This window comes from Paroedura picta, chromosome 5, assembly GCF_049243985.1.
Source record: "Paroedura picta isolate Pp20150507F chromosome 5, Ppicta_v3.0, whole genome shotgun sequence".
NCBI classification, from domain to species: Eukaryota; Metazoa; Chordata; class Lepidosauria; order Squamata; family Gekkonidae; genus Paroedura; species Paroedura picta.
This window is the reverse complement of record NC_135373.1, coordinates 118,805,525-118,819,025: the sequence shown is the minus strand read 5'-3', so window position 1 is coordinate 118,819,025 and position 13,501 is coordinate 118,805,525. Positions and strand designations below refer to the sequence as shown.

Genomic DNA, 13,501 nt, shown 5'->3' with positions numbered 1-13,501 from the left:
GTGGCCGAAAGTTTTGTAATGCAGCGGAGCAATCTCCACCTTCCAAATGAGGCGGATCCCTGGCACCGAGGCTAAACTGGCAGGCTGCCCCAACCCTGGCTAGCAGTATTGTTTGGCCGGCTGGCAGAGTGCATCGCAGAAGTAAGTTTCCTTTTTAAATAAATCTTTTTGTTTGTCTCAATTCTGTTGTGCTTTTCCCTGGAGAGAAACGGGCTTATTCCCTGGAGAAAGATCTTAGCAACAGAAGGGAGGGGAGGGGAAATATTTTGTTAGGGGCACCCTGGAAAATCGGTGTTGTAGATGCAAAGAGAGCGAGCACCTTTTGAAACAGACAAAAGAGCAGGCATGAAATTAAATAGGTAAGCACTCCTTTGGGTCCTTTAGTTAGCTAAACATTTATTGTAACTCATTCATCTTAAGGCCTCTTAAGGTTATTTGCAGACATGTTCCCCCCCCCCTCTCCCGCACACACCTCTTGGCTACGTTCGAGTTCTTCTGCATGTCTGTGGCTAGAAATATCCAAGAAGAAAAATGAGATTCTATTTATGCTGTTAGGATTAGACATGTATGACCCCTTTAGAGAAGGACTCGGCAAATTAACTAAGGGAAGGGGCTGCCAACAGCATTTCAAGAGAGCCTCCATAGTCATAGGCAGTGTACCTTTGAATATCAGGTGCAGAGAAACAGCCCTTCTTTTGTGGTTGGGTGACAAGCCTTAAAAGAATTGTGTTGTATCTTGACACACTTATCAAAATGGAGAATCCAGCAAGCAGAAATAAGCGACAAGCTGAAATATGCCACTTCTTGTTTACACTTTTTTCTTTCACTCTCCTGTATGCACCTGTGTGATGTCTATCACCTGTCCAGTGTATATATGTATGTGTATAAAATCTGCTAACAGAGAATCCATTTTACACTTCTGATAATGAAGGCTACAGCATACAAAAGCCCTCTGCTTCAGGAAATCTTTTCATTCTTATGTTTGGAGTATCATTAAGTTGCAGCCAAATTATGGCAACCCCAGCAAGGGGCTTTCAAGACAAGTGAGAAGCCATGGCCTCCCTCTGCAGAGCCTTCCTTGGTGGTCTCCCATCCAAGCCTTATGGTGACCCCAGCAGGGGGATTTCAAGACGAGTGAGAAGCAGAGGTTTGCCATGGCCTCCCTCTGCAGAGCCTTCCTTGGTGGTCTCCCATCCAAGCCTTATGGTGGCCCCAGCAGGGGGATTTCAAGACGAGTGAGAAGCAAAGGTTTGCCATGGCCTCCCTCTGCAGAGCCTTCCTTGGTGGTCTCCCATCCAAGCCTTATGGTGGCCCCAGCAAGGGGCTTTCAAGACGAGTGAGAAGCAGAGGTTTGCCATGGCCTCCCTCTGCAGAGCCTTCCTTGGTGGTCTCCCATCCAAGCCTTATGGTGGCCCCAGCAAGGGGCTTTCAAGACGAGTGAGAAGCCATGGCCTCCCTCTGCAGAGCCTTCCTTGATGGTCTCTCATCCAAGCCTTATGGTGGCCCCAGCAAGGGGCTTTCAAGACAAGTGAGAAGCAGAGGTTTGCCATGGCCTCCCTCTGCAGAGCCTTCCTTGGTGGTCGCTCATCCAAGCCTTATGGTGGCCCCAGCAGGGGGATTTCAAGACGAGTGAGAAGCAGAGGTTTGCCATGGCCTCCCTCTGCAGAGCCTTCCTTGGTGGTCTCCCATCCAAGCCTTATGGTGGCCCCAGCAGGGGGATTTCAAGACGAGTGAGAAGCAAAGGTTTGCCATGGCCTCCCTCTGCAGAGCCTTCCTTGGTGGTCTCCCATCCAAGCCTTATGGTGGCCCCAGCAAGGGGCTTTCAAGACGAGTGAGAAGCAGAGGTTTGCCATGGCCTCCCTCTGCAGAGCCTTCCTTGGTGGTCTCCCATCCAAGCCTTATGGTGGCCCCAGCAAGGGGCTTTCAAGACGAGTGAGAAGCCATGGCCTCCCTCTGCAGAGCCTTCCTTGATGGTCTCTCATCCAAGCCTTATGGTGGCCCCAGCAAGGGGCTTTCAAGACAAGTGAGAAGCAGAGGTTTGCCATGGCCTCCCTCTGCAGAGCCTTCCTTGGTGGTCGCTCATCCAAGCCTTATGGTGGCCCCAGCAGGGGGATTTCAAGACGAGTGAGAAGCAGAGGTTTGCCATGGCCTCCCTCTGCAGAGCCTTCCTTGGTGGTCGCTCATCCAAGCCTTATGGTGGCCCCAGCAGGGGGATTTCAAGACGAGTGAGAAGCAGAGGTTTGCCATGGCCTCCCTCTGCAGAGCCTTCCTTGGTGGTCGCTCATCCAAGCCTTATGGTGGCCCCAGCAAGGGGCTTTCAAGACAAGTGAGAAGCAGAGGTGGTTTTCCATGGCCTCCCTCTGCAGAGCCTTCCTTGGTGGTTTTTCATCCAAGCCTTATGGTGGCCCCAGCAAGGGGCTTTCAAGACAAGTGAGAAGCAGAGGTGGTTTGCCATGGCCCCCCTCTGCAGAGCCTTCCTTGGTGATCTCCCATCCAAGCCTTATGGAAACCCCAGCAAGGGGCTTTCAAGGCCAGAGAGAGGATTCACCAATTCCTCCTTGGAGCCTTCCTTGGAGGCCTCTTCTCCAAGCTTCATGGTGACCCCATCAATGGGCTTTCAAAGCCAGGGAGAAGCAGAGGGGGTTCATCTGTTCCTTCCTCTGCAGAGCCTTCCTTGGTGGTCTCCCTCCCACATACCAACTCCGCTTAGCTTCCACGGTCTGACGAGATCGAACTACACAACATCACCTCCCGACCCCCCCATTCCCAAACCAGCCGCCTGCTAAAATGAACCGAGATTTAGTGTGACCCTTGAACCGAACCATTGTGCGCAGGGTGAACAAGAGCTTTTTCTCTCTGCGGTAACTCATTCACGCCTGGCAGGCATCACAGGAATCAGGGACTGAAGGCACAAGAATCCAGGCCTTGGGCAGAGCGACATTTGCTTCCCTTCGTCACGGTCACATAATTCTCTAAATGCTGAGCAGGCCGTCAAGCTCTGCCACCCTCGTCCCTGGCTGTCCTGGTTCAGAAGGTGCTGCCCTGCTAGGGTTGCCAGCTTCCAGCTGGGCCCTGGAGATCTCCCACTGTTGACCTCCGGACAACGGAGATCAGTTCTCCTGGAGAAAATGATGGTTTTTGGAGGGTGGACCCTACTGTGCCCCATTCCCTCCCCAAACCTCACCCTCCCTAGGCTCCACCTCTGCAATCTCCGGAGCAGGCCGCCCTACCGCTAGGCTTGACAGCTCTGGGTTAGCAAATCCCTTGTGATTCTGGGGGTGGAGCCTGGGAAGGGCGGGGTTTGAGAAGAGGAGGGATCTCTATGGGGTATAACCCCACAGAGCTCCCGGTCCAAAGCAAGCATTTCCCCCAAGAAAGGGGGTCGCTGTATCCTGGTGATCAGTTGTAATACTGGGAGATCTCCAGGCGCCACCTGGGGAATGGCAACTTGATACTCTGCACATTGGTAAGCCGGGCAGCTGCTCGTACCTGGGTATTCCTTTCTGGTGGCTCCCACCTTGTGGGGTTGCCTACCTGACTAAGTTGAGAAATACTTCTTTTGTGTTGCGAGGAATGGCGACGCAGAATTATTTCGGAGGGGATTGTGACAAATGGATTATTATTTTCAAAAGGCATAGGTGCATGGGGAAAGGGAAATGCTCAAGGAGGCGCATTGATTCAGCGCAGGCTGCATAGCATGCTACTTTTGCAAATGGTGGGATATTTTGGAATGGCGTGATCCGGTTCTCTAGCGTCGTCCACTGCCTAGTGGTGTCTTTCTCTCTTATTGACTTGCTTCTTGTCCAGATCATTAGGTTTTAATTATTGCATTATTTTGGACAGCAATGCGTGCAAGGAATTTTAGTTGTGGGTTTCCAGCCTTCTGCAGGAGGGGTGGATTAGATGGCCCTGGAGGTCCCTTCCAACTCTCTGATTCTATGAATTCTCTGGATGCTTCAGTGGAACAGAGAGCTCTGGGAGAACATCTCAACTCTCAGGTTATTTGCACAAAATATCTGTAGGGATGCCAGTCTTGAGGTGAGTATGAGAAAATCCTTTTCTCAAGTTCTATCAATGTGTGGCCAATCTCTTTTGCCTAGTCTCCAGGTGAGACCTGGGGATCCCCAGGGATTAGAAGAAGAAGAAGAAGAAGAAGAAGAGTTGGTTCTTATATGCCACTTTTCCCTACCCGAAGGAGGCTCAAAGTGGCTTACAGTCGCCTTCCCTTTCCTCTCCCCACAACAGACACCCTGTGGGGTGAGTGAGGCTGAGAGAGCCCTGATATTCCTGCTCGGTCAGAGCAGTTTTATCAGTGCCGTGGCAAGCCCAAGGTCCCCCAGCTGGCATGTGGGGGAGTGCAGAATCGAACCCGGCATGCCAGATTAGAAGTCTGCACTCCTAACCACTACACCAAACTGGCTCTTAGTGACAGAGAGCAATTCCCCTTGAGAAAAGGGATGCTATGGAGGGAAGATTCTATGGTATTGTAACACATTAATGTGCCAGACCTCCTCAAGGTCCATCCCCAACTTTCCTGGACATTCCCAACCTGGATCTGGCAACCCTCGCTCTCCATCTCCAGGTGCTGTTCAAGGAGGACCTAACAATGCTACTTCTGTGGCACTTAAAAAACAAAAATAAAATGTATTCACTGCCTTTCGGCCAGTTTGGTTAAAGAGTGGTTGGTCTCTAATCGGAAGAACCGGCTTTGATCCCCTGCTCCTCCACATGCAGCCAGCTGGGTGACCACTTGGGCTAGTCACAGTTCTCTCAGAGCTGTTCTTGCAGAGCAGTTCTCTCAGAACTCTCTCTGTTCCACCTACCTCTCAGAGTGTCTGTTGTAAGGAGAGGAAGGGAAGGGTGTTTGTCAGCCACTTCGGGAAGTCAAAAGGGGGCTATAAAACCAATTCTTCACCGAGGTAGCTAATAAAACATATATCATTAAATCATGCTTCCAGTGTTCCGCAGGGCCTGCAAAATGGAGCTCTTCCACCAGGTCTATGGATGAGGCTGGGGTAGTTAGGAAGATCTGTTTGCCCACTCCCCAGTTTTGGCCATTTGATATTTTGTCCCCTTTTCCCATCCCTTATGAGAGGTTGGTTGGGGGGTTGCAAGAGCAAGGGATTACTGCCATGTTTCTCCAGTTTGTTCTTGATTTTGTTGTCCTGTTTGAATGGGGTTTTTATTGGACGCTTGTAACCCACCATGAGCCAGTCTCGGGAGTGGTGGGGAATAAATTAAATAATAATTATTATTATATAAACCCATGACGTTCTCCAGATGTGAGGCCACTGCTCTTAACAACTACACCAAAGTGGCACCAGAGAGAGCTAGGGGGAGGGATTGCTAGAGTGTCACTGCAGTACATGACATCACTTCCAGTTATGCAACCCAGTCTGGGGCATCACGGCCATGCCATCTCCTCCCCTTCCTCCCGCTGTTGTGGCAGTCTGCCCCAGACCTTCACAATCAAGCAACAGCAGCCCAAACGGTAGGTGACGGGTATCGTTTTATGCCCCACCACCCTCCCTATTTCTTTCCACCTATGCCAGGATAATTTGGCATGGCTCCAGCACCAACTCACTGAACAATGGAGAAGAAGGTGAAACCGGCATCAAGCTGACCTGAGATGGAAAATATGCTTTGCAACAACATTTGTTATGTAAAAACCATAGACACTAATATAGGATGGGCGAGACTTCTCTTGGCAGTAGCATGTACGAAAAGGATCTAGGAGTCTTAGTAAGCCATCCATTGAACATGAGTCAGCAATGTGACTCAGTGGCTAAGAAGGTCAATGAGATTTGGGGCTGTATCAAACAGATTATCGTGTCCAGATCACGGGAGGTGATGGTACTGCTTTGCTCTGCTCTGGTTCGGCTTCACTTGGAGTCCTGGGTTCAGTTTCGGGCACCCCATTTGAAGAGGGATGTAGACAAACTGGAACGTGTCCAGAGGAGAGCAACAAAGATGGTGAAGGGCTTGGAGACCAAGATGTATGAGGAAAGGTTGGAGGAGCTTGGTCTGTTTAGCCTGGAGAGGAGATAACTGAGAGGGGATCTGATAACCATCTTCAAGTATTTAAAAGGCTGCCATGTAGAGGATGGAGCAGAGTTGTTCTCTCTTGCCCCGGAGGGACGGACCAGATCCAAGGGGATGAAATTAAATCAAAAGAAATAAACCTCCGGAATAAGTTCCTGACAGTTAGAGCAGTTCCTCAGTGGAACAGGCTTCCTTGGGAGGTGGTGGGTTCTCCATCTGTGGAGATTTTTAAACAGAGGCTGGATAGCCATCTGACGGAGAGGCTGATTCTGTGAAGGATCAAGGGGGTGGCAGGTTACAGTGGATGAGCGATAGGGTTGTGAGTGTCCGGCATAGTGCAGGGGGTTGGACTAGATGACCCATGAGGTCCCTTCCAACTCTCTATGATTCTGTGAATTTATGATTCTAATCTCAAGGGGTTAAATTTCCCCTAGCGGGTTAATCCCCATCAGGATAGAACACAAAGTATTATTTGGTCTCCTGCTGAAGGCTTTAGCAACTGTGACTAGGATTGCAACATTCTTTGCGGGAAAGATTTAAATTGTCTACATGCCCATGTTGCCTGGGGGTTACCTTTTGTGGCCCTGACCTGGAGAATCTGGTCAAGCTTGATGTTTTGGTTGCCAACATCCAGGGGACGAAAAGGAAAAGAAAGATGACGATATGGCTGTGAAAAATGTAATTCCTCTTTAATTCGAAATACAAGCCAGAACGAGTTCCGGTACAACACTCGTTTTCAACGGGAAAAGTTCTTCCTCGGTGGTTTTCGTTATCTTAATATCCAGTTTGGTGTAGTAATTAGGAGTTTGGACTTCTAATCTGGCAAGCCGGGTTCGATTCTGCATTTCTCCACATGCAGCCAGCTGGGTGACCTTGGGCTTGCCACGGCACTGATAAAACTGTTCTGACCGAGCAGTAATCTCAGGCCTCTCTCAGCCTCACCCACCTCACAGGGTGTCTGTTGTGGGGAGAGGAAAGGGAAGGCGAATGTAAGTCTCTTTGTGACTCCTTCAGGTAGAGAAAAGTGACATCTAAGACCCTCCTCCTCCTCCTCCTCCTCCTTCTATCAAGATCTCGTGCAGGGTGTTTTCCAGTATGTCAAACCAGTTCCCAGCTATCGCATATCAACAAGACCTACAGTTCCAATCAATCTTTAGAATCATAGAGTTGGAAGGGGCCACACAGGCCATCTAGTCCAACCCCCTGCTCAACGCAGGATCAGCTCTAAGTATCCTAAAGCATCCAAGAAAAGTGTGTATCCAACCAAGACTGCCAGTGAGGGGGAGCTCACCTTCTCCTTAGTGGCAGTCTTCAAGCAAAGGTTGGATACACACTTTTCTTGGATGCTTAGGGCTGATCCTGCATTGAGCAGGGGGTTGGACTAGATGGCCTCTGTGGCCCCTTCCAACTCTATGATTCTATGATTCTATGACGTGTGGGGCACAGCAAATTGCAGACCTGCTCTCTCGCCTTGAAACCCGTCTGGGGTGGCCCTAGCTCAGCTGTGACTTGGCAACGCAACAAAAGAGCAGCTTTGGGGAAGAGCATGCTGAGGACAAGGAAGCAAGGACTGGCACACGCTGAGACTGCCGTTGTGTGCGTGCTCCCGACAAAGGTCTCTCCAGCTTGGACACCAAGTGAGAGAAATCTGGCAGGAGGGAGCAGCCAAAGGTCGAAGAAATTAGCAGCAGGGGGTGTTGGAGCTGGAGGGCTAAACATTATACTCCTCCTTGGATATGGTTAAAAAGGGACACGGTACAACAGCTCTGCAGAGGCCAAGGAAGGCTGGCTTGTGCGGGGAGCTAAGGAAGTCGGCATGTGGATGGGATACCTGCCGGGCACTTAGCAATGACAAACTTCAGGTAAGCCCAAGGTTACCCAGCTGGCTGCATGTGGAGGAGAAGAATCAAACCTGGCTGGCCAAATTAGAAGCTGCCAGTCTTAACCACGACTCCATACTGGAAGAGCCTCATAAGGGTATATTATTATCATGGAGTCCACTCTCCAAAAGAGCCGGGGAACTGATCCCTGTCACCTGGATGTTAATTTTAATTCTGGAAGATCTCCAGTTCTCACCTGGAGGGTGGCAACCCCTCTTTAGTGACCCCCCCCTCCCAATGCTCTGTTCCTTTGCCAGGTCCTTGGTTCAAAAATCACCATGGTCAGAACTCTAAGCGTGTGTCAGCCGGCTCTCTGCTTCAGTCCTACAGGTCCACAAGACCTGCAAAATTGGAGCTCTTCCGTCAGGTCTATGATTGAAGCCAGGATATTGTGGAAGATTGTCCCTTCCCCCCTTGGTCAGCCAGCAGCTAGTTTATGATCTGACCCCTCTTTCCATCCCTCCATAGACGGAGGGAAGGCAAGGGAAGGGGGGGAGTTTTTCTGGACTTTTGCTGCCATGTTGTTCAGGGTTTATTGTATTAATTGTCCATTTTCATGGGGTTTTACTGGGGTTTTTATTGGATGTCCGTAACCCTCCATGAGCCAGTCTCTGGGGTGACGGGTAATAAATCGAAGAAATAAACAAACAAATAATTGGGATGTTGATGATGACCATGTTGATGATGATTAATGTTTGCATCCCGCCTCTCACCAGAATCTCAGGGCAGCTAACAATGTAAAAACAGGATAAAATTACATTTAAATACAATATAATATCTTACGACAGTGACGTGCATTTAATTAAAAGACTGGGCAACCAAATCAAACTTGTAATGGCCACAGACGTAGGTTCACCTGGCTTTCTCAACCAAGGTTTTGTGAAATCCTGGGGTTTCTTTCAAATGGGTAGCCGTGTTGGTCTGAAGTAGCACAACAAAATCAAAGTCCAGTGGCACCTTTAAGACCATCAAAGATTTCTTCAAGGCGTGAGCTTTCATGAGCAGGCACAGTTCCTCAGACTACAAACTCCCTACATGACAGTGGGAATATATAGCAAAAATTAATCCTGTTAAATTAGTAAAACTGTGTCACACATCCAAATACAGCCATATGATCATTCTTTCCCAAAACAGCCAATCAATTCCCCGGAATTCACTTGTAGTTCACAAAAACATAGGAGAAATAAAACTATGCCAGTAATTTAACAGCATTTGGGCCGGCCCCACACTCAGCCTGACCTACCTCTCAGGGTTGTTGTGAAGACAAAACGGAGACTTGGAGAAGAATGAGAGCTACTTTGCATTCCCATTGTGGAGAAGCCGGCAGGGTGGATATGAATTTAATTAAATTTATTTATTTATTAATAAAGGTATGAGGTTCTCCAGGATCACAAACCACCTCTTTAGAGACACTCTCCGCATTCTGGCCGAGAGCAGTGTAAGGGGGAATGTTTTCCTTTATCCTGCAGTCTTCTTTAACTGGCAGGGCTCCTTGTAGGGCACAAAGAGGTGTTGAAGAGAGCCCGAAGAGAGCACAAAGAGGTGTTGAAACAGACCTTGATGCCAGAGACGCACGCCCATGTTCCTGCAGGTTTGCAGCGCAGTACGCCTTTAACCTTGACTCAGGGTTCTGTGCCCGCCTGATGCCTCATCCTTTCTCCAGTGTCTTTATTTGTATTTAAAAATGCACTTTTCTCAATCAGAGTGGAATGTCCGCAGGTTGTGTGTGTGTGTGTGTGTTTTTAATGATGCAGCTGCCCTATCACAGACGTGCAGGAGCACTGAGCAAGTAGCTTCCACTTAAATCCCTGGGCATTGTAGCGTTAGTTGGTTGGATGAAAGGGAACAGGAAGCAGGGCAGGCAAAGGGAGGAAACCCCCTGCTGAAATGGACAAGGCTTTTATTTTTTAACTGACCAGAAGTGACAAAGTCCAATTTTCTGTATTGCAGAGCATTCGGGGGTTCTCTGCAGCGTTACCAGCCACTGTGAAAAATGGGAACGAGTCACATGATTGCAGGATGGGGGAGAGGGGGATGAAGTCAGGGGTCGTCAAACTGCGGCCCTCCAGATGTCCATGGACTACAATTCCCAGGAGCCCCTGCCAGCGTAGTCCATGGACATCTGGAGGGCCGCAGTTTGACTACCCCTGGGTTAAGTGGACCACGTCTTCAAGTACTTGCACGGCTGCCACAGAGAGGATGGAGAGGGGTTGTTTTCTGCAGCCCCAGAGCAGGGGTAGTCAAACTGCGGCCCTCCAGATGTCCATGGACTACAATTCCCAGGAGCCCCTCTGAAAATGCCACGTTCTTCAGGGAAACCGATGTCTATAGTCTGGAGAAGGGGATGCCGGCCTTCAAGTGGGACACGGAAGTCCCCTGGCATTCCAGCTCATCTCCAGGCTACAGAGATCAGTCTCCCTGGAGAAAATGGCTGCCCTAGAGGGTGGACTCCACAGCGTTCACAAATCTTCATCCCAAAATCTCCAGGAGTTTCCCAGTCTGAATCGGACAACCTCAGTCAGGGGAACCTGGCAATCCTGTGCAGAGATCACAGCAATAATGTGACCACACTGTTTTGAAATGGTGTAATGCTCATTGCAACTCAACCGCACTGTGTGTAACACGCAATGATTGTTTTTAATTACCACCTAGAAAATGATTTTGTTTATCTGCAATAATACAGGCCTATTATGCACGGGTGTTTCCCCTTTGTTTTTACCCTGCATGCCTTTCAGATTTTCTTCTCTCCCTCCCCTTTACATGCATGGGAATTGTAGTACATGGCCATCTGGAGAGCCACAGTTTGGTCACCCCTGCTGTATGGTATACCATAAATTCAGACTCAAATCCCTCCCAAAATTCCCCCTTCCACAGGGACTGCTTCCAAGTCTCCAGGAATTTCTCAGCCAGGAGCTGGCAAATTTAACCAGTGGGCCTTGAAATCGAGGGAAGAAGCCGAGCTCCAGTTATCTGGCCCGGTGAAGGGGGAAAGAAAACTGCACACAGCTCCTTTTAAACTCCCGCCCCTCGGCTATTTTGCAAACCGGAGCTGGCAACCCTAACTCTGACTGGCACCTTCTGTTCAGGGCCTCAGTGTGAGGTCTTTGCCATCCCTTGCTGGCTGGTACTTTTGCCTAGAGATGCCAGGGATGGAATCTGGGACCTTTTGCATGCCAGGTTGATGCTCTGTCACCAAGCCTCTCTGCCCCACCTTCGTGTACAAACTTAGTCTTAATTCAGCCTTCACTGTACATGATGCAACTCTCGTGTTTACTTATTCTTTGTGACCGTGTCGCTGCACCCAGGATTGCTTCTTGCTTCTTAGGGTTTTAAGACCTGAGCAATGACTGATTCCATGGTGCCAATTCCGGGTTGCCTGCAATGCCATGTTAATTGCAAAGGGCTGGCTGGCTCTGTCTGCCAGAGCAAAAGGAAACAAAAGTCTGGCGGCAACTTCAAGGCTAATATCGAAATATACAGCATTCGCCTTTGTGGTGCCACTGGACTTCAGTTTTCCTTAACTGATTGTTATCCACTTGACCCTGCTGAGATGAGTTTCCTCCAGGACAGGCTGGATTCTGGAGATTTTTTGGCAGGGAGGGATCACTTGGGCATGAAATTGGGGTCACTGAGGGCAGGCAGGTAGATGTGAGTGTCCTGCATTGTGCAGGGGGTTGGACTAGATGACCCTTCAGTAGTATCAGGGGTCTCTCAGCCTCACCCACCCCACAGGATGTCAGTTGTAGGGAGAGGAAAGGGAAGGTGAATGTAATCCGCTTTAAGCCTCCTTTGGGTAGAGAAAAGCTGCATATTAAGAACCAAGTCTTCTTCTGGCGCAATCAGAAGACCATTTTGTTGCATCCAGCCCAGAACTTGGTAGCCCAGGCTAACTTGATCTCATCAGATCTCGGAGTCTACTTAGGGTCTCCCCTCACTGGTATTTGCATGGGAGACCACTAAGGTTGTGTGATGCAGAGGCAGGCAATGGCAAAAACCCCTCTAAATGTCTCTTTTCTTGGAAACCCTGCAGGAAACCACGTTTTGTATCCTAAACTGCAGCAGCTGAGGGTGTGCCCAAAGATCTTAAGTGGAAACCGTCTAACTTCCATTTTCTTCCCCCCAGCTGAAAGTTCTGTGATCCTAAGCTAGAAAATCAGCACCATGGATGGGAAAACAGCTCCAGAGCAAGCGAAAAACAACGCTAATCCACTGTTTTTGGACAAAAAGCACAGCCTGCATACTGTGAAGAGATTCTCCCTCTCTATTTCGAAGCTTAAGGTAGGAACAAGTCTCCCAACGTTCTCCATAAATGGCAAAGGCAACCAGAGTTTCTAGCTCCAGTTTGGGAAATTCTGGGAAATTTGGAGATAGAGCCTGTAGAGGGAAGTTCCTTTGCTAATCCTCTGCCTGCCCTAATTCAAATTCAAATTTATTCACTCTTATTGGCCAATAGAAATAAGGACTCTCTCAGCCTCACCTACTTCACAGGGTGCCTGTTGTGGGGAGAGGAAAGGGAAGGCGATTGTAAATTACTTTGAGACTCCTTCGGGTAGAGAAAAGCGGCATATAAGAACCAACTCTTCTTCTTCTTCAGTAATATCAGGCCTCTCTCAGCCTCCCCTCCCTCACAGGGCGTTTGTTGTGGGGAGAGGAAAGGGGACCGCTTTGAGACTTCTTCAGGTAGAGAAAAGCGGCATGTAAGAACAAACTCTTCTTCTTCAAGAGTAAACGAAGACATACAAAAGCATTCAAATCAGATCAAACTGCTACCATTCAAAACCAAGATCAAAATATGTGCAGAGAAAATAGTTTAAATACTCTACTAGTTAGCCAAACAAATGTGGTAATCTTACTTGTCAAGTCTCCACGTGTATCTGACAAAATCAATTTGAGGTGGGGGAAATCTGACGGAACTGAACTTAAATGATCCACTCGTTAAATGATCTACAATTATACAATCTACTTTCATAAACAACGTTCAGTGGCCTCTGTCTGCCCTTCATGACACAAGCAATTGCATCCTGTAACTGGGAGCCTTTTAAATTTCCCTTCCAAGGATGCCGAAGTTAGGATAATATAGGATAACATAGAATCGAAATTCTTAAGACTGGTTCTTCAAACCCCCAAGAGTATTTCAAATGCAACTATTAGGAGTGAGATGGGTTGGGTCAGTGTTCAGACCAAGGTTCTGGAGTTCACGGGTGGCCAAACTGTGGTTCTCCAGATGTCCGTGGACTACAATTCCCATGAACCCCTGTTGGCCAGCAGGGGCTCGTGGGAATTGTAGTCCATGGACATCTGGAGAACTACAGTATGGCCACCCCTGCACTCCAGAACCTGGCCAGCAGCGGTTCATGGGAATTGTAGTCCATGGACATCTGGAGAACCACAGTATGGCCACCCCTGCACTCCAGAACCTGGCCAGCAGGGGCTCGTGGGAATTGTAGTCCATGGACATCTGGAGAACCACAGTATGGCCACCCCTGCACTCCAGAACCTGGCCAGCAGGGGCTCGTGGGAATTGTAGTCCATGGACATCTGGAGAACCACAGTATGTCCACCCCTGCACTCCAGAACCT

General features: G+C 49.1%; 1 protein-coding gene across 4 annotated transcripts in view; it reads left to right on the top strand.

Moving 5' to 3' along the window:
* Nucleotides 1-13,501, top strand: part of LOC143838586 (solute carrier organic anion transporter family member 1B3-like) — a 36,251-nt gene continuing 22,750 nt past the window's right edge. The window contains exons 1-2 of one of the 4 annotated variants that reach the window (XM_077340147.1): nt 1-141; nt 12,046-12,200. In XM_077340147.1, coding sequence (XP_077196262.1) covers nt 12,084-12,200 — 117 coding nt within the window. In that variant the 5' untranslated portion in view covers nt 1-141; nt 12,046-12,083. Of the gene's footprint in view, nt 142-346; nt 360-3,367; nt 3,467-7,714; nt 7,905-12,045; nt 12,201-13,501 lie in introns of those variants that run through there. The other 3 variants (XM_077340149.1, XM_077340146.1, XM_077340148.1) reach the window with 3 other exon arrangements.